Source organism: Pongo abelii, chromosome 4 (genome assembly GCF_028885655.2).
Source record: "Pongo abelii isolate AG06213 chromosome 4, NHGRI_mPonAbe1-v2.0_pri, whole genome shotgun sequence".
NCBI lineage: Eukaryota > Metazoa > Chordata > Mammalia > Primates > Hominidae > Pongo > Pongo abelii.
Window position 1 is genome coordinate 154,193,356 of NC_071989.2, and position 22,103 is coordinate 154,215,458.

A 22,103-nucleotide genomic window follows, 5' to 3' on the forward strand; every position below is an offset into this window, starting at 1 on the left:
TCATGTTTTTTTTCAGAGGACCAAATCACAGTTTACACATTACATTCTAAAAGCTATAGTTATGGCAGTTACATATTACTTATGGATAGGATAAAAATCTCCTGATTTCTGAGAATCTTAAACATCGTTATAAATACGGCTTAGCTTCAACATAGGTCTGGTACATTCCTGTTTGTTCCAGTCCACCTGTGAATCAGGTACAAGTTCAACTCCCTTATTGGTTCCAGAATCCCCTCACAAATCCTATGAACAACGGTGCTGATAACATAAGGGCACAAGCACCCTCTCCAGGCCTTTATCCTGTCCTTTGCTGCCCTGACACCATCACCAGACAACCAGCAGAACACCCTGAGGAAGGGCACACACATCTTACATGGGTCTTTTTTCCTTTATTTGTAAAATTATAAAGAGATTAGTCATAAAAATCCAGCAAGAAGGTCTTATCTCCCTGAGTCCCACTATTCGAAGCAGGCTCCCAGAGGAGGGTATCATCTTATGTCCTGACAAGAAGGTCTTCATCTTCTTGAAGCTGCCAACACTGTATCCTCAAACCTGTATTCCAGAAACTGTGTCTGTGATGTGCTGTGGCCAAGAAGTGATTCTCAAAAAAATAAAATAAAAATAAAAAAGTAGACATGGATACAGCTCTCCTGCAAGAGAAAGCAAACAGGCTTTATCACCTCATAAACATGTCTCACCAATCAATACTTATTTGCCCTCTTTTCTGAAGCAACTCTTCAGAGTCCACTTGAATTCTATCACTACGGATAATTCTTGAAATTGCATTTTTCCCTCCTAATGATCTTCGAACAAGGCAAGCACCTCATTTTATTAAGTCCAACTACCCAAAGGAGCTGGTTCAGATAAGAGTTAAGATATAGCTAAAATTGAGGTCTTAATCATTCCAGTGTGATAGAACTCTGCTATGTTGTCAAATCTCACCAAGCCTGATCTCCCAACTGCCAGTGGCAAGAACAGACAGATATCAGGGTTATTTGTTTTATTCAAAAATGACAGGAAATCAAAAATCTATCAAATGGATGTGTCAACAACAATGCCACAAGCATATTGGTTAGTGAGATTTATGTGTCTCCATTTTGGCTCATCACAAAAATCACCTTCTAAGCTTTCTTATTTTCAAATGCCCACTTGGACATACAGGTCAGAGAGTTCTGTGAAGTATCTTTAATATTAGGCACAATGTAGAATGTAGTCACTTTCTATGTGAATTTAAATTATGCAAATTTAAAATGTGGTATGATATAAAACTATTAAATACTGTCTCCTTATGCAGATTTCTGCAAATCCCACAAAACGTCTTTTAAGTATTAAAAATTGCAAAATTCCAAAGCTGAAAAAATTGAGTAAATTATACATAGCACCTACCCTCCAGCCTCATCACAGTGCCACTTTGTGCACCAAACTAAATGCCTATATGTCTACTCCATTGTGTATGTGCACTGGAACTTTATGAGCAATTTTAGTGACCACTGTTGCTGGTATTTTAACTTCCTGTTATCATTTTAATATCTTTTTATGTCTTAATATAAAATCAGCCAAGTCTTCACAAAGTGTTGACGTTAGAGCTAATGCAAGAAAAACAAACAGTCAAACTATAAACTTTAGGGGTAAGAAGTGATCAAACACTGTATTTTGAAAGGCCAATCACCACAACACTCCTTGATGTTAATTTAGGACACTAAATCAGTAGCCAAAATTTTCTTCAAGGACCAGACAGTAAATATTTTAGACTTTGCAGCTATAAGGTCACTGTTATAACTATTCAACTCTGCAGCTGTAGCTTTGAACATAGTTAGGAGCATAGTTGTGTTCCAATAAAACTTTATTTATAAAAGCAGGCAGCCAGCTAAATTTGGTTTACAGGCTATAGTTTTTTGACCTCTACTTTATTATAGCTATAGAGCTAATTTCCCCCACTTCTTTTAATGTAGCATTTTACAACTCATGAGAACAGTAGTACCCCCACCTACAACCACCTCCTCCATTTTCCATACAGTTAATTCTGAGAAATTAAAAAGTTCCATTAAAATAGGCATATTTCAAACTTGACAAACTTTGTAAAAATAGTCAAGAAAATGGCAGAAAAGGAAAGGAATAAGCTGGCAGCATTCGATGCAACATCAAATTGTAGATTTATGTGGTAAGAGTACATACATACATATACATATATCCCCTACTTTACAGTTACTCCTCTGAGAAAACTGGTCATGAATTTTGAGAGTTTGAATTATATAAATCCTTCAGGAAATTTCATTGCATTGAATGCATTAAATGCAACTGTCCTGTACTAAACTCCTGGTTATATTCAGACCTCGACCATTTCACTTAAGAGAGGAGAGTAAGTTGCTTTTCACAAACAATACGATGCCCTGAGTTCATGGCTCAGCCCTCAACCACAGGACAAAAACACAAACAAACAAACATAAAAAACACACCAGCCTGGGCAACATAGGGAGACTTCACCTCTATAAAAAAGGAAAAAATTAGCCAGGTGTGGTGGTGCACGCCTATGGTCCCAGCTACTAAGGGGGCTGAGGTGTGAGGATTGCTTGAACCCCAGAGGTCAAGGCTGTGGTGAGCCGTGATTGCGCTACTGCACCCCAGCCTGGGCGACAGAACAGTGAGACCCCGTCTCAAAATAAAACAAAACAAAACACAGAACACGAGTAACAAGAGAATAGGTAATGCTGTAAACTTATTTAATTTACTCATCTTCACTACCAACAATTTAAATCCAAATTGATTTAAAGTACAAGTTGGTGTGAATCTCACCTCCTCTCTTTTCAACTGCATTTGCTCCAGGGTGGAGCCTGGCCACATTTAAGCAACAAAAAAGGGGGCAAACAAGAAGCTGAGATGCTAAAATCAGGGAAAAGCCATACAAAGAATATCATTCTTCCTATTAATCAAAAGTTGACCGAATACATGACAACAATATCTAACTCCTAGCTATTAGCTTTCTCAGTGCCCTGGCATTTCATCTGTCTTCACCCAGAGAAGTGAACTCATTTAAAACTGCCATTCTCAAAGTGTGGCCCCAGGACTAGGATCACCATCACCTGGAAATCTGTTAGAAACACAAATGCTCAGGCCCAATCTCAGACCTACTGAATCAGAACCTGGGGAGTGGGGCCCACCAATCTGTGTTAACAAATCCTCCAGATGACTCTGATGCTCAAGAAAGTTTCAAAAACACTAATTTGAAGTTTGAAGACTAATAGGTGTATACCTTTCCCATGGAAATGGAGACCCCTCATTCCCTCATTTACCTTGGAGCTGACTCGAGATCCCACCCTCCAGAGTAAGATGGGATCTGTGCCTAAGCATGCAAGTACAAGAGGTGCTTAGTGAGCCTCACAAATATGTTAGCCGAGAAAAACAGGGAGATGTGGCCAAGTTGTTCTCTATAATTTTTTAAGGAACAGGGTGGGTGTAGGAGTAAACCGTATTTAGCTTCAATTCCAACATTTATGAGCACCTGCTATGTGTATGCCTATGCTAAATGAAATTATCTTGTTTAGCTTTTCCAGTAATAAAGGAATCTATTAATATGTATTAAGTATACAGAGGTTTAATAGTAATCAAAATGGAGTCCAACCTGCAAATAAGCAGAAAGACTTTACAATTCTCCAAACGATGTTCATTCACAGGTCTGGACAGCATGCTTTACACACCAAGGTGCTTGTATATGATGTTCCTTTTGCTTCTTTTTGGTTAACTGCTCTCATACTTTATTGTTTATCACAATTAGAATACCAGGTTGCTTACACAAGACCACGTGTCTCAACTTTTAAACCAACACAAGAAAACCTGAGGTAATTCTACATTACCCAAGGCAAAGTTTGTTTTATTCAAAGGTTTCAACTCTCAGATGTCAAAAACCTAAGGCCTGACCAGGCACAGTGGCTCACGCCTGTAATCCTAGCACTTTGGGAGGCCGAGGTGGGTGGATCATGAGGTCAGGAGTTCAAGACCAGCCTGGCCAGCATGGTGAAACCCCATCTCTACTAAAAATACAAAAATTAGCCAGGCATGGCAGTGCACACCTGTAGTTCCTGCCTCTCTGGAGGCTGAAGCAGGAGAATCGCTTGAACCCGGGAGGTGGAGGTTGCAGGGAGGTGGAGGTTGCAGTGAGCCGAGATTGCACCACTGCACTCCAGCCTGGGCAACAGAGTAAGACTCCATCTCAAACAAACAAACAAAAACAAAAAAACCTAAGGCCTATAAATTCTGTAAGATGTAAATCTATCATATTCATTTATTTTGGGCTTTGATTCTTTCTTAAATAACTCTGCCCTGCCCTTTCCACTATAAAGACTATTCTCCCTGATTCAGACAATAGAAATTTAGGGGGTGGGAGTAGGGAGTTGAGTAGTTCTGCAATCCCCCACTATCTGTTAACCGTATACCATTTGCCCTAAACTAGATGTGGCATGTGCTTCGGCATGAGTGCTGTCCTTCCATCCTGTGCCCATGGCAGACACTGTTAACCATCAAGGCACTCTTACCCAGAGGCTGGGAATTACTCTCAAGACTTCAGAATCCCTTTCAATAGCATTTCAGGCAGCTACCCACAATCAGCGGAAATACATATGACTAATAAGAGGTATTTGTTTCACTGGCCAATCAGCATGCCCCTTCCTTGTTTCTCTTCCTGCTCCAATTACACTTTTAAAGCCTTCCTTTGATTATTTTCAGAACAAAAACATTAAGCCTCAGTTAATCTGAGCTGCAGTTTTTACAAATCTATGACACCTTGAGGCTCTCAATCATGGTAGATTGTGCAACAGTTTTAACAATTTGAATAGAGTTGTAACCCAGCATGTAATACAAAACTGCTCTGAAAATCAAAGAACCAAGTAAATAAAAGTACTGTGAAATAGTATTCTGTGCATATAACTGGGAAATGTGCAGCGTGAATAGCCCAGGGAGGCTGCTGTAGAATACCAGGCTGATAAGCATGAAAATATGGCTTGCGTAAATAATTTTGACTTTGCTTTTGGTACTCACTGATGATTCTTTATTCAGCTAAGGGGGCACCACACTGTTCCTTTAGCAGCATCTCCATGATTCTAATTCCCTACACAAAGAAGGAAAAAAAAATTAAAATGCCTATTTCACAGACAAGTACTTTTACATTTATCACAACCTTTTCCCTTCAAAGAATCCAGGTCATGGCCATATATTCATTTCAACAAAGTAGGCTCATAGCCATACCTGACATTTTTATAATATTTTACTCAGCAATTTCACATACATTATCTCCACATGTGCTCAGAACTACTCAGGGACATAGGCAGAACGGAGCTTATGATCTCCATTTTAAACATAAGAAAACAGCCCAAGAGTAGTTAAATAACTTCTTGAAAGTGGCCCTGCCAGAGCTAGAATGATAATAGCAGTAGTTAATATTCATTGAACATTTACAAATATGCTAGATTCACTGCTGCTGGGGTTTTATGTGCATTACCTGGGGGTAGCGAGTGCTATGGTGTACCACTGAGACCCCTCCCAGAACTAAAGCATTCCTTCCCTTTCCACCAAGACTGTAGGCTGCTGCTGTCAAACAGCCACCCTCAGCCAAAGGGAGCTGCCTTACCTGAAGTCATGTCCCTCCAGGGGCAGCATACATCAATGGATGACTGGTATGTACAGGGGTATAAAGACCTGGCCCCCTCCCTTAATTTGGGACAACTCTGAGGAGCATCCAACCCTCAAAGCTCCCCAAGGGATCAGCTAAGACCTTTGTTGCAAGTGCATTGCAGTTCAAAAATCCCTTCCCATACCCCATGACAAGAGTTGTTCCTCAGTGCGCTCTCCAATACCACCTGCAGGCAAATCTCAAACTGAGTCTGTGCCCCAAGAGCTGGCCTAGGATACCTTAATACACATAAAACCTCCAAATAAGTACTATCCTTACCCACATTTTACTGACGAGGAAACAGAAACTCAAAGAGGTTTAAATAATTTGCCTGAAGTTACACAACTATTAAGTAACAAAGCCAGGGAAAGAGCACAGGCACCCTCTTCCTTTTCAAAGGCCTCCATGAACCTTCTTGCAATGTTCATTCTGCTACTGTCCATACCCACCTGTCTACTCAGGATCCTGTCCAGACAAATTCTACCTTGGAAGAAAGAAGAAAGCATAAATTCCTTTCCTCCTTAAAGGACAAGTTTTATAGACTAGAGGATAAACCTTCAAGTGGGAAGACAGGGTTATGATGCAATTATAAACTGAGGTCTCCAGGACATCAAAGTTGGATCCATGGGAAAGGGAGCTGCTATTTTCAGAGACCTGAGCCTGAGAATTATTGCAGAGAAGAATAATGATAAGGGGAACTTAAAATACATATCCCCAGGCCCTTCCTAGGAAAATTCTGATTTAATGGGACTCAAGCAGGTACCAGAGCTGTATGCCCTTAACAGGCACCCATATGATCCTCTTATGATTACACAGGGCTGTGAACACCAAGTGGGCCTGCAGGAAAAAGGCAGGGACTTCCTACTTGGGATCTGAGCCCAGGGATGGGGACGGAGAGTAATCAAAGGCATCACTAGAGAAGACAATAAAATACATTTAACACCAAAGTAGACTAAACTAAAGTTAGTATTTCCTTGAGGATTCAGAAGGTCCTTCAGATTCTGCCTGGCCATCACCACAAATACAACCATTATCTTGGAAGGAAGAAGTATTACTGGATCTTGAGAGAATGCTGAGTAGTAAGGAGTGTTTGCTAAACCAAAGCAGCAAACCATAGGACCAGGAGCACCACTGTCAGAGGAAGGAGACCTGAGTTCTAGTCACAGCTCCACCAATCATTCCGCTAGGTACCTTAGGCTGATCACTTTTACTAAGGAGTAACATAGACCACAGAGGTCAGGGCACTGAGAGCTAGATGGGATTAGTGCTTTCTATACCCACCTGCACTCTAGCATTACTAAGGGAAATCACAAAAGAAAACAGACTCCCAAGAGTCTACCCAAGAGTGTGTTTGACTCAGTCAGAAATTTCAAGGCTCAGGCCTGAGTCTGTATGTGGGTAACATACTTCATGTTGATAAGGACAGGTGGCAGGAAAATACTGGTAGAAAAGGGCAGTCCCTGGTGAGGGCCACACCCTCAAGCCTGGACCTGTGGCCCAAAGTCAGAATACATATTCCTGTTTTCCCACATGAATGTTGCCTTTTCCAAAACCACCCTGGCCTACCCCACCCCCCCTCCTGTACCCATAAAAACCCCAGGCCCCACTGGTGGAGTGGCAGAGTGGCAGAGGAGAGAGGAGAAGAAGCAGCTGGACATTGAAGAGAAGCAGCTTGACTTCAGAGGGATGGCTTGATGGCAGGACCTCAGAGAGGAATTCAGATTCAGCCAGGGACAGCCAAACTCCAGGGGACGATCACCTTTCCACTCCATCCCCTTTCCAGCTCCCCATCCCGCTGAGAGCCACTTCCACTGCTCAGTAAAATCCTCCACATTCACCACGCTTCAATTCGTTCACGCCACCTGATTCTTCCTGGACACAGGACAAGGAGCCGGGTGCGAGTGCAAGAGGCTGCCATACTGACCCTCCACTGAGCTGTTTAACACTTAAGCCATCTATGAATGACAAAGCTAAAAGAGCACACTATAACACGCACTGTCTGGGGTTCTGAGGGTCAAAGGCAACCTCTAGATGCTTCCATAGGCCCGCACAGAGTTCTGCTCCTGCTGGTTGCCCAAAAGCACTCATCCTGGCATCTGCACCTGCTCACCTGTGTGCTCCCCCTTTTGTAAGGGGTTGAGAGCTGCTTGCTGAGTAAATGAGGCAACCCCTTCATAAGTCATGGGAAGGGGTGAGGGAACTATCCCATTTCAATGTGATTCTGAAACACAACCAGGTCATTTACTAGAATTTGTAAATAGCAGCTTTACACCATCTCTTCCAACTCTGACAGTCTTGGAATTGATGAAATAGGTTATCCTTAATCATTTCTGAAGACACAGTATATACTGCACTCTTAAGAGGTACCTGCCATTTAAAGAATTAGGGGAGGCCGGGCACAGTGGCTCATGCCTGTAATCCCAGTACTTTGGGAGGCCGAGGCAGGTAGATCACGAGGTCAAGAGATGGAGACCATCCTGGCCAACATGGTGAAACCCTGTCTCTACTAAAAATACAAAAATTAGCTGGGCATGGTGGTGGGTGCCTGTAGTCCCAGCTACTCAGGAGGCTAAGACAGGAGAATTGCTTGAACCAGGGAGGCAAAGTTTGCAGTGAGCCAAGATCACACCACTGCACTCCAGCCTGGTGACAGAGCGAGACTCTGTCTCAAAAAAAAAAAAAAAAAAAAGAATTAGGGGAAAGGGGATTGGGTCCAAGGGATGAAACAACCATTGAAATGAAATTTAACTAAATTCTTAACAGAAAACCTGCATTGTGCCCCTTTTTGTTCTTATTCCCTTAACAACAGATCCAGTTAACAAACATGTACTATGCATCTACTACGTGCACTGGAGATTAAATGGTGAATGAACAAGATAGTTCCTGCCCCCATGGAGTTTACAGTCTAGTAGATTCCAGAAAATTTTCATTCCCTCATTTCACTTTTTTATTCTAACAAATCTCTGGACAATAATTAAATGTCTTCTTTCTATTTTCAGGAAGAATAAAAACTATCACATTAATTCTCTTTCAAGCTTCTATTTACAGAGTAGAGCATAAATCCAGACAGTATGACTTTAAAATAAGAAAAGCACATTCCTTCCCTAGGAGGTGAGGACCTGCAAACTTTCCCATCCATCTAAATTAAGACCTCCACCACTTATCAAACTGAACACTAATTGACATAAGTGAAGACTGAGGTTTTCCTTGGGAATTGAAAGATGTTATTTATTGAATCAATTAAGTTCACAGAGTGATAGTTGACTTTTCTTTCCCTCTTTCCCCCTTCTCTCATACCACTTTAGTCTTTTTAAGCAGAACAGTTAGAAATGGAACATGGAGAATGGGGGCAGAGAGAGAGAGGCCTATAAAACAAACAAAAAGGAAAAAAAAACACCTAACAGGGAAGCTAAGCCATGATTTAGTACCTCTCTTTGGTAAAGAAGGACCAAATCAAAGCCCAATCAATAGAGTCCTTTCAAATAAAGTTCCAACGCTTAAATCTCAATCCCCAGGAGATCAGGCTTAAAGGGGCTAAATTTACACCACTTATCACACAATGATGCCTGAAATGCAGAACAAACATTAAGTAGGTCTACCTTTATAGATAAGGCTTAAAAGCTTTTTGGACTGACAAACCATAAACCAGCTTGATTTTATTATTTCTTTCCCCTCTGAGATTTTTTTTTTCTCTATTACAAGGCTATCTTTCTCTATTTGCCAATGTACAGATAAGTGAGCTATCTCGCAGGTTCATTTCCCTAATACCAGAGCTGTGCTGGCCAAATGTATTCCCACAAAGGAGTCTCAGAGTCAGATTCAAAACACTTCACAAATTCTCCACTCTAAGAGTCTCTGAGAAATAGCTGATTATTACTAAAAACACAAACTTGTCTTAAGAGGAGCAGGAATAAGTCGAAACTAAAGGTGGCTAAATTCATACAGTATATTTACTTTGCTATAAAACTGATCCTTCCTTGAGAAGCTCTGATTTATGTAGGAGGCTTGGAAGAGAGTAATATTAGACCAAACAAAAATGTTCTAAAGCAGTTCTCAAAAGGTGCATCCACAGGGAGCTCTTAACAAAAGAGAATTGCTCATTTAATTATCAGTGATAAAAGATTGGTGTTAAAGACCCCCACTGGAAATAATGCTTTCTTGTGGGTCATGGCTTTAAAGTAAACACCATGAACTGATGCGCCCACTGTGTGTAAGGAAGGGCAGGGAAGCTACGTGGAACAGGGATGCAGATAAGACAAGAAGCCTCTACTCAATGGACCATTGGCCTCTTCAGAGGAAATAGAGGAATTAAAAATAACTGAAAGGCAAGACAGCCTCTGAGAAACACTATGACTTTTAAAAGAAAAAAGTACAGTAATGTGCTGCTTGATGACATTTCAGTCAATGACAGATGATATATATGATGGTGGTCCCACAGGACTGTATAGGAGCTGAAAAAATCCTATCACCTGGTGACCTTGTAGCTGTCATAGCGTCATCGCCCAACACATTCCTCATGTGTTTGTGGTGACGTTGGTGTGAACAAAACTACTGCACTGCCAGTTGTATAAAAGTATAGCACATACAATTATAATATCATAATACTTGATAACGATGATAAATGACTATACTACTGGTTTATATATTTATTATGTTGTACTTTTTATCATTTTAGAATGTACTTCTACTTATGAAAAAAAATTAACTATAGGGCCAGGCATGGTGGCACTTTGGGAGAAGCTGAGGTGGGAGGATTGCTTAAGGCCAGGAGTTCGAGACCAGCCTTGGCAACATAGTAAGACCCCTTCTCTATTAAAAAAAAAAAAAAAAAAAAAATTTCAATTAGCCAGGTACAGTGACATGAGCCTGTAGTCTTACCTACGTAGGATCACTTGAGTTCAGAAGTTTGAGGCTGCAGTGAACTATGATTATGCCACTGCACTACAGCCTGGACAACAAAGTGAGAGACCCTGTCTCTGAAAAAAAAAGTTAACTGTAAAACAGCCTCAGGCAGGTCCTTCAGGAGGTATACCAGAAGAAGGCATTGTTATCACAGCAGATGATAGCTCCATGTTACTGCCCCTGAAGACTTTCCAATGGGACAAGATGTGAAGGTGAAAGACAATGAGATTGATGATCCTGATTCTGTGTAGGCCTAGGAAAATGTGTGAATGTATATGCCTTTGCTTTTAACAAAAAAGTTTAAAAAGTAAAAATTAAAATTAAAAATTTTAAAAATAGAAAAATGTTTCTATAATAACGATATAAAGAAAAAATACTTTTGCATACCTGTGCAATGTGTTTGCGTTTTAAGCTGAGGGTTATAACAAAATAGTCAAAAAGTTAAAATTCACAATTTTATAGAGTAAAAAATGTTAAAGCAAGCTAATGTTATTTTGTCATTGAAGAAACAAAAGTTTCTTCATAATAAATGTTTATAAATGTAGTGTAGCCTAAGTGCAAAGGGTTTATAAATCTGCAGTAATGCACAGTAATGTCCAGTAAAGTCCTATGCCTTCCTACTCACCACTTACTGACTCGCCCACCCAGAGCAACTTCCAATCCTGCAAGCTTCATTCACAGTAAGTGTCCTATACAGGTATACCCTTTTTTTAATCTTTTATACCATATGTTTACTCTACTGTTTCCTATATTTAGCTATGTTTGGATACACAAATAGTTATCATTATTTTACAACTGCCTACAGTATTCAGTACAGTACATGAGTACAGATTTATAGCCTAGGAGCAACTGGCTGTACCATATAGCCTGGGTATGTTGTAGGCTCTACCATCTAGGTTTGTGGACGTGCTCTCTATGAGGTTTGTACAATGACAAAATCGTCTAATAATATATTTCTCAGAATGTATCCCTGTTGCTAAGTGACTATATAATGGAAGAAAGGAAGTAGAAACTAATGTTGCAAGAAGGAAGGACTTGCAGAAGCCACTTGAAGAAGAGGGATTTGAGTAAGACCCAAAGTCTAGTCGCAAGTGTGACACACAGAGATAAAGGGAAAGACCAAGCAGAAGGAGGCTTAAGAAAATGGATGGGAGTGGCCGGGTGCGGTGGCTCATGCCTGTAATCCCAGCATTTTGGGAGGCTGAGGCAGGTCGATCACCGGAGGTCAGGAGTTCACGACCAGCCTGACCAACATGGAGAAACGCCGTCTCTACTAAAAATACAAAATTAGCCGGGTGTGGTGACGCATGCCTGTAATCCCAGCTACTTGGGAGGCTGAGGCAGGAGAACTGCTTGAACGTGGGAGGCGAAGATTGCGGTGAGCCGAGATCGCACCACTGCACTCCAGCCTGGGCAATAAGAGCAAGACTCCATCTTAAAAAAAAGCAAGAAAGAAAATGGATGGGAGTGGGAACTGCACAGGAGGAAGGAAGAGATGAAGGGAGGAAAGGGGGAAGGGATCTGCATCCAGTTTTCTCATCAAAAGGTAAGAGAATACTGCATGACACTTCTCCATGAAGAGATCTTCTACCACAATAAAGCAACTTTTATGCAACTTTTAATCTGACGCTGTCTAATCCTTTTAGATGCAGAACTTTATCTAGAAAGTGGAATAACACCTAATAATAATCTAAAATAAACAGTTAAAATTCATTGGCACATAAGTGTACCAAGCACTTTGCCTGCAATCACTTATTTTACCCTCCCATCTCCCCTTTTCTTTTGGATGAGACCAAGGCTCACAGAAATTAAACAACCTGTTCAAAATCACACAGTAGCTAAACCTCAATTTGACAGGAGGCAATCAGGCTCAAGAATCCAGGATCCTGAATCTTACTACACTGTGGGGATGGGAAGTTTAAATGAGAATGCAAAAGTGAAAACCCCCGCTACACTGTTGGAACTAGTCTGTGTTGTGCTGCTGTAACAGAATACTATAGGCTGAGTGATTTGTAAACAAAAAAAAGTTTATTTGGCTTACAGTGCTGGAGGCTAGGAAGTCTAAGATTGAGGGAGTGCATCTGGTGAGGGCCTTCTTGCTGTGTTATAACATGGCAGAAGGCACCACTTGGCAAGAGAGCATGTACAAGAAACCAAGAGATTGAACTCACAGTTTCAAGCCCTTTTATAATTGTCATGAATCCATTCAAAGGGGTGGAGCCCTCACTATCTAAACACTTCTCATTAGGTCACTTCCAACACCATTGCACCAAGGATTAAGTTTCCAACACGTGCTTTGTGGGGACACATTCAAACCATAGCAGGTACATAGCAAGAGCTTTTCTTCCTTTCTTTATTGGCTGTATTCAAAGAGCCTAATAAATAAGTCAGGTATTTTAGTCCTGCTCCCAAACAAAATAACATGAATCTTAATATATGAATCAATATCTAATCCCATCTACAAACTGTTTTAAAGACAATGTTTTTCAATTAGAAATAGCCTGATAGAATGTATGGCTTCAATATAATTTTCCCATAGTAGCTAATAAACTCTTGAGTAAGATTCATTTTTATTTTTATAAGTAACCCAAAATCTTTAGGTGTAACTGCAGAACATTAAACTGATAAAATAATTCAGATGTCTTTGCTTCACATTATAAAGCTTTCTCTCTCCTTAAAGAGAATATTTAATTCTCACAATTTATAATGGAAAATAATATATCCTCAAATAATAAAGTCTAAAAATTGGAAAGGACCTTGTATTTTCTAGTCCAGATAGGCAACTCTAAGCAAAGAATCAAAAATGGTCCATCTGATTTAAAGAGCTTTCCTGCAATCAAATAACAGAATGAAAGATCAATTAATAAATCATTTCCATGTTGCTGATTTTCAAATAAACCCTAAACTAACATGAAGATTTAAGTCGTCGGTGTTTTTGTATTTTACAAAGTTACTTCCGCCACCTTCCAATGTGACTCAATTAATCTATTTTCATTTTGAATTTTAAAAAATTCGACCTACATATAATTTTATTTTTCCTCACTTGCACTTCATGCAAAATATGGCCTCTCTCCCACTGCCATGTCCATCCATGACATTTATAACAGTTGATCATCTGTTACCTGCTGGAAACCTCCATTCATGGGAAGCATACTGTTCCTTAGTCCATCTGTGCTTAATTACGAGACAGTGCTTCCTCACGTTGAAGAGTAAGGAACTGTTTTAGTGGCTGGCACCAGAGCATCCCAGTACCAACTCCTATACTCTCAACTGTACCCAAGTGAAAAGCAACAAGGTTCCTATTATTTCCCCTTTATCAGCCATTTTTTCACTATTCATCAGACTTAAGCTCAGTCATAATTTTCCCTTTTTTCTTCCCTATTCTGAGATAAAGTGGTTAGCAGCATGCTTGTACATTTTATCAACAAATTGTCTTTAACAGAATAAATGAATCCAATTGATGCTCAAATAATAAATAAATCTAACAGCTGCCCAGATAATTCTGCTTTTATCTTGTATCTCTACCCTTCTCTTTCCCCACAGGTTCATGCAATTCTATAAATCAATGATCTTCTTTACATAAAAGGTCGGTCTACTGTATCTTCAAGTCAGGTGTTTCCTTTCAACAAAATAGAATTTTTCAAAGCCATGTTTCAGTCAAAAACCAATCTCACCAAACCTCAATATTGAATCTAATGATAATTTATTATGGGGTTACTGTATGCTAACACTTTACTTACATTATCTCATTTAACCCTCTCAATAGTCCCGTGAGGTAAGACAGTTCTGCTCTCACCATTTCCAGGTAAGAAAACTCAGCCTCGGAGAGGTAAATGACTTCTTCAAAGTCATGTAGCTAGCAAGTGGCAGACCTAGGATTTAAATCTGGATTTCTCCACCTCATTCCACAATGAGTGCTTACTTACCTCACTGAATGTGTTTCTGTGCCTGAAAATGTGTGGAGGGAAGAGAATAAGTACACTTCCCTGCAGGATCACTCCTGAAGATTAAATGAGGCAACATATAAAGCTACTGGAACACAACAGACTTTTATTAACCATTACCTCCCATTCTTCCCATGTTCTAAAAAGTAGCTACTGATTTATATATGGACTCTATCTGACTAGGGGCCCCTCATAATGGGACTCCCGCAGTGAGGCACCTCCCCACATTCAGCTAGAGGCTGGTAACCTATAGGAAATACCAGCAGGGGCTCACCTCATGCTTGTTCACATTTTCCTTGCCCTTCACATCACCTCTGAGAGTCACTAACACTTCTGTTTCACACTATTAGGCCCAGCAGGGTAAACCAGGTTTCCTCAGGTCACAGTGGTCACCAGAGACAGAACTAGAATCCAGTTCCAGGGAAAGAACTAATTAGCAAGCAAGCTGAGGCCTCTATCTACTAGTCTGCGCTGAGCACATTACATGACTTCACCCTCAAATCCTACCTACAAGTCAATTACATAAGAAAAATGAAGTTCAGCTAGGTTTAAAAATGTAACCAAAGACACTCAATTAATAAGTGGCAAAATCAGGCCAGGCACAGTGGCTGACACCTATAAACCCAGCACTTTGGGAAGCTGAGGTGGGTGGATCACTTGAGGTCAGGAGTTTGAGACCAACCTGGCCAACATGGTGAAACCCCATCTCCACAAAAAATACAAAACTTAGCCAGGCATGGTGATGTGCGCCTGTGGCCCCAGCTAGTCAGGAAGCTGAGATTGGAGAATCACTTGAACCTGGGAGGTGGAGGTTACAGTAAGCCAAAATCAAGCCACTACACTCCAGCCTGAGCAACAGAATGAGACTCCATCTCAAAAAAAAAAAAAAAAGGTAGCATAATCCAGCTTCACACCCTGATTTTTGTGACTCTGAGCCTTCCGTATACTATCTCCTTGAAAAGGTGTGTTTATAGGGTTTTCTCAAATTACCAAAGAATGACATGTCAGCTTAGGCACATTCCTTCCTACAATCAAAAAATAATTTCCATCTACATCTGCGTGGTTTTAATTTTATTAATTTAGAAGAGGCAGGGAACATGTAGTTCTTGAAATTGCCATAAGAAAAAAAGCACCTCTCCATGTATGCAAATGAATTTTGTTTTCTGCTGACACTAAGTGAAGCTCCCTTGTTCACTCTGGAGAAGCCAGAAGAGAAACATTCCACAGGGAAGCATTTCTGCTTTAACACAATATCTGCCTATTAGAATTCCATTGTGTAATGCCAACATGGACGGCCCTTCACTTCCCACTAAAAGCCTTTCAGTACTGAACATGGTCATCATTTCTTGGGGACAAAACCCGCAGTGGGTGAAAGAAGTACAAGGTTAGCCAGAGTACTGTCATTAACAAAAGCAACATAAATATGATAGCTTGACTTCACTCCTCATCCTTTGCACTACCTGTGGAGTGAAGGAACAGTAAGTCCATGGCAAGTTTAGGAAGTGACATTTGTGTTTTAATTCCACACACTTAACACTACAAATTAAAAAGAGTAATCAGAAAAAAAAAAAAAAGCTACATACAGGAAAGCTACTAAATGATTAAAAAATAAAATCTCTATACGCAGATAATAGCCTAAAAATAAACCATGGGCTGTTTTTAAGTCAACTACTTTGCAAAGAAAAAAAATGCCTGCAGTGCTTATAGTCACCCCTTATCTGTAGTTTTGTTTTCCACAGTTTCAGTTACCCACAGTCAACTGTAGTCCAAAAATATTAAGTGGAAAATTCCAGAAATAAAAAAATGCATAAGTTTTTAAGTGCATGACATTCTGAGAAATGTGATGAAATCTTCTGTCCTGGCACATGAATCATCTCTTTGGCCAGGATATCCACACTGTAGACACTACTGGCCTATTAGTCACTCTGTAGCCCTCTGAGCTATCAGATCAACCGTTGCAGTATCACTGTGCCTGTGTTCAAGTAACTCTTATTTTACTTCATAAGGGCACCACAGTGCAAAAGTAGTGACGCTGGCAATTCAGATATGTTGAAGAGAAGCCACAATGTGTTTCCTGTAAGTGAAAAGGTGAAAGTTCTCAAATGAAGAAAGAAAGAAAAAAAATCATATGTTGAGGTTGCTAAGATCTATGGTAAGAACAAGTCTTCTATCCATGAAACTGTGAAGAAGGAAAAAGAAATTTGTACATAGTGTATGTAGGGTTCCATACTATCCACCGTTTCAGGCATCCACTGGGGGTCTTGGAACATATCCACCAAAGATAAGGGGGACTACTGTATATACAAATGCTCTTTAAAGCTCCTAAACCCTGTAATAAACTGGTAAGGGGAAGAAGACACTCAAGAAATAGATGTAATAATGTTGATACTTCTTAAAAGTTGCTCTACTATTTCAGTTGCTAAGTGGGGAGTGTTCTTGGTTAATCCCTAGGATATTCTCTGTATGACTTGGTTGAGATATCCCTGCATGGATTATTATCTCCCACATGGATGATGTTCCAAATCTACCATCTGTCTTTAATGTTAAACAGTCTAATAAAATTATTCCTTTCAATAAAAAAATTAAGGCTTGTATTTTTAAAAAATTCACAAATCCTTCACTTGGTGAACTGCAAGGGTGGGATTGTTTTAAAAGACCAAGTGCTGGAAGCAATTCTGGCTCTTGTTTGGAGACTGATGCAAAATTCCCAAGACTGAGGGACAGCTCTGATTCACATCTTATATGGAATTTGGCCAACAAATTCAGGTTCTCTAGAAAATAGTTTGTTACAGTGGCTGAAGTAAAGAAGTGAGCTGCTGGAAAAGTAAAATGAGGGGGAATTTCCTTTTTTGTTTTAGAGATGGGGTCTCACACTCTGTTGCCCAGGCTGGAGTGCAGCAGTTCAATCGTAGCTCACTGAGGCCTTGAACTCCTGGGCTCAAGCAATCCTCCCACCTCAGCCTCTTGAGTAGGTGGGATTACAGGCATGCATGAGTCACTGCACCTAGCATGAGAGGAAATTTTCAGTACCTTAAAGCCAGGCAGCCTAGTAATTATGTGATCAGTCTGAGTCCCACTGTCTAGTTTAAATCTGGATTCTACCACTCACCACCTGTGTGATCTTGAGTAAGTCAACTCACTTCTCTATGCTTCCTCATCTATAAAATGGTAATGATAGTGATGGCAGCAGCTGCTCCAAATGGCCTGCCACTGCCATCACTGCTGGCTGCAACAGGGAGGCACCGCCAGGGCTGCACACTCCATGAAGCTGGCAGGAGCCCAGGGGCAGGTGGGAGCCCTGCCTGCCTGCATGCAGCTACAGCCGCCCAAACTGCAGCTGCAGATCCAGGCCTCCTGCTCCACGGAGCAGGCAGAAACCCTGCCCCCAGGCACAGCTGCAACCGCCCAAAGCACACTGCAAACCAAGGCATCCCTACACTCTTGGGGGCCAGGAGGTGGAAAGGGCCCCCGTGCACTCACAGGCTTGGAAGTGCCTGTCCCTGATGCCTGGCTTCTCTCAGCTGTCTGGGCCTGCTCCAATCTCAGAGCAACATCAGGGCCAAATCTGGACACCATGAATGGCAGCAGGAGGCAGACAGGTTCCTGGACGGAAAGGAGCAGGTCCTCGATGAAGCCCCATCTTCAGGCCAGGGAAGGCCTGAAGGCTGGGGGTGGGGCTGCCAGTCCCACCAGAGTGGGAATTTCTGTGCCTTTTCTGGGCCTGCCTATGGCCACCCAACCGGTGCACACTTCCTCTCCTCTGAGGCCCATAAAAGACCCAGGCTCAATCAGAGCTGAGCAGATGTTGGGACAACCAGCCACAGAGAAGAGCTACCCACTCCAGGGCCTCCTCTCTGCTGACAGCTCTAGAAACAGGATTATCAGCTGCAGAGGGGAGCAACCCACTCCAGAGCCTCCTCTCTGCTGAGAGATACAGGGCCGACTGGACAACCTGCCTGCAGAGAGGAGCTTCCCACTCCAGGGTCTCCTCTCTGCTAGGGGCTGCACACTCTACGGGACACCCTGGCTGTGGAAAGGGGCTACACACTGTGAGTTCCCTCTGAGCTGTTTTATCACTCAGTAAAGCTCCTTTTTGTCTTACTCACCCTCCATTTGTCCATGTATCTCATTCTTCCTGATCACAGAACAAGAACTCAGTACCTGCCAAGCTGAAACAGCTACAACACAAACAGTGCCAACTGGGGAAGCTGCTTGTAGTGCACCTGGCCCAGCCACAGCTTTGCAGAGAACTGGCACCCATGCCAGCACCTAGAGCTGCCTGCCCCATGGCAGCAGCTGGTGTGTCCAACTGCTTAGTGGCTGTACTCCACGCTCGCTCACACACCCTTTGCTGCTCCACGCCTGACTCACAGTCTCCCTTGGAGGTGTGGAAGCCAGGGCGGTAGTGTGAACTGAGCACAGCCTGCCAGGCCGACTGGGTGGAATGAGCCCAGCAGGCCCAAGTAAAACTCAGACAAAGGTGTCACCAGCCACAGGTTTCCAGCCAGAAAAATGATACCCCAAAGATCCTGTAACAATAGTACTCACCATAGTGAATTGTATGGTGGATGCTAAGCAAATTGCATGAGGTAATATATGCGACATACTCAGGATGATTGATGCCTGGGGCACAGAAAGTACTCAAAAAATATTACCTGTTACTGTTACCTTTCTGATTACTCCTGTGTCATATAGAAAGCGCCTCTGCTTTTAAGAGTTTTGTTAAAAGATAATAGAATGAAAACATAAAGTCTAACCACTTTTGGAAAATAATATTATGTTCATTTGTTCATTAATTCAATAAATATTTATTGAGCATTGATGATGTGCTAGGTACTAAGGATAAAGTGGTAAGCCTTAAACAGAAGCCTATCTTTCAGTGAGAGAGATAAAAAACACATTCAAAGGATCATGAAAGTAGTCACATACAGTTAAGAGTGCTTCAGGGAATCTTTTCTAAGGCAATGGTACAAAAATATGAAAGGTTATATGCATAAATTTGTTTCACATGGTGTCATTTATAATGGTAAAAGTGAAAATAACCTGAATGTTCAATACTAAAGGGTGATATAAATTATTATATAACTATTTAATGAAATATTATATAATCATTAAAATGATGAATTTGAAGTTTATGTAGTAACTGTGAAACAGATTTATTATAAAATATTACTTGAAAAAAGCAAGAAATGAAATTGTACTAACACTGTTTAATTATGACTGTGTTTAAAATTTGCATATGAGACTAGAAGGAAATACGCCAATTTGGGTCATAATGAAAAGATAACAGTTATCATTTATGAAGTATTTATTGTGTGCCAAGGTATTTTAAGTACTTCCTTATACTATCTCCTTCACTCTCATACTCATAAGATAGACAGTATTATTCATATTTCACCCAGAGAGAGGTTAAGTTCATCCACACTCTATGAGGGAGGGCACTCTGATTTAAATCCACATTGGGTTGATTCCAAAGACAGGCTCATCATAACCACTAAACATTTATTTATAATGTCATAATGGGAAAAATAAGTTATTGTTTTTAACTATCTTGCATTTTGCTTTTTTTTTTTTTTTTTGAAAAATGAGAAGTCTAATTAAAGTTGAGATTTGGCAAAGATGAGATGCAATGGATACTTTCTTTTTTTTTTTTTTCTTTTATTATTATTATTATACTTTAGGTTTTATGGTACATGTGCGCAATGTGCAGGTAAGTTACATATGTATACATGTGCCATGCTGGTGCGCTGCACCCACCAACTCGTCATCTAGCATTAGGTATATCTCCCAATGCTATCGCTCCCCCTCCCCCCACCCCACAACAGTCCCCAGAGTGTGATGTTCCCCTTCCTGTGTCCATGTGTTCTCATTGTTCAATTCCCACCTATGAGTGAGAATATGCGGTGTTTGGTTTTTTGTTCTTGCGATAGTTTACTGAGAATGATGATTTCCAATTTCATCCATGTCCCTACAAAGGACATGAACTCATCATTTTTTATGGCTGCATAGTATTCCATGGTGTATATGTGCCACATTTTCTTAATCCAGTCTATCATTGTTGGACATTTGGGTTGGTTCCATGTCTTTGCTATTGTGAATAATGCGGCAATAAACATACGTGTGCATGTGTCTTTATAGCAGCATGATTTATAGTCCTTTGGGTATATACCCAGTAATGGGATGGCTGGGTCGAATGGAATTTCTAGTTCTAGATCCCTGAGGAATTGCCACACTGACTTCCACAAGGGTTGAACTAGTTTACAGTCCCACCAACAGTGTAAAAGCTTTTTAAGTAATGTTAATAACAACAACTAGCTTGAGCCCAGGAGTTCGAGACCAGCCTGGGCAATATAGTGAGACCTCGTCTCTTAAAACAACAACAGGGGCTGGGCATGATGGCTCTTGCCTGTAATCCCGGCACTTTGGGAGGCCGAGGCAGCTGGATCACCTGAAGTCAGGAGTTCAAGACCAGCCTGGCCAACATGGCAAAACCCCATCTCTACTAAAAATATAAAAATTAGCCAGGTGTGGTGGCAGGTGCCTGTAATCTCAGCTACTCAGGAGGCTGAGGCAGGAGAATCACTTGAACCCAGGAGGTGGAGGTTACAGTGAGCCAAGATCATGCCACTGCCAAGATCCAGCTGGGCAGGCAACAAAGTGAGACTCTGCCTCAAAACAACAACAATAACAACTAATCATTTGTTGTTGCCACATCCTATCCTAAGAGCTTTATGTACATAGCTGATTTACTCCTCACAATACTCTACAAAGTAGGTTCCAATACTGTCCTCCTTTTATAGATGAGGAACATGAGACACAGAAAATTAAATGCCTCAGCCAAGGTCATACAGCTGGTCAGGGCAGAGTATTCTGCTGGCTTCAAAGGGAGCTGAGGAAAAAGAACATAAATGGCTCTACTGGAAATATAATTTAAAATATTTACGTGCAGGTAGTACCTATTTAAAACATTGTTAAATAAGTTTTTTTAATTTTGTTTAAAGATTTTAAAAGTCTTTTTAGGAGGAGTATAAGTTTTTAAATTTTGAACTATTTCAAATGTATCAGGAAGTTCAGAGAATAATAGAAAAACCAATAGGTTTTAACAAATGTTAATGTCTAAAAATAACAAAAGCTACACTCCACTAAAGGCCCCAATTGAGAAAATTTTAATTATAGTCTTTAAATTCTACTTAAATTGGGACTCAATAAGAAAGGAGTTACTTAACTCTCAAAAAGCCACCATTTTCCTTTGGAAATTCAGAGATGGTGAGCTGGAATCTAAGGAAAGAAGCTAGCCAAGGAAAAAGGAGTCAAATCCCAGACAGCAAATGGAATTCAAAAAAACTGAAAGTGACAAAGAAATGTCACTCCAACAAATCCCACTTCACTAGACACAATGCTTCCTTTTCTCCTAACAACAGGCAGACACCGCAGCCTCCTCCCTACCACCTTCCTGGGTCACTGCCTGCTGCCCATTAGGGGTGGCTACAACCAAAGGTGTCTTTCAGGAAGGATGAAATTCTATCTTAGAGTGGGAAGCCAGGATGAGAAATCACCATAGACAAAGGGAGGGAGAATGCTCCAGGGGAACAGCT

General features: G+C 40.9%; 1 protein-coding gene across 7 annotated transcripts in view; it reads right to left on the minus strand.

The window, feature by feature from the left end:
* Window positions 1-369: 369 nt before the first annotated feature.
* Window positions 370-22,103, minus strand: part of PRELID2 (PRELI domain containing 2) — a 93,852-nt gene continuing 72,118 nt past the window's right edge. For all 7 annotated transcript variants that reach the window (XM_054556025.2, XM_054556027.1, XM_054556024.2 and 4 more), the window contains 2 exons: window positions 5,032-5,101; window positions 370-650 (listed from right to left, as the gene is read on the minus strand). In XM_054556025.2, the coding sequence (XP_054412000.1) occupies window positions 5,042-5,101 (60 nt within the window). In that variant the 3' untranslated portion in view covers window positions 370-650; window positions 5,032-5,041. The remainder of the gene's footprint in view (window positions 651-5,031; window positions 5,102-22,103) is intronic.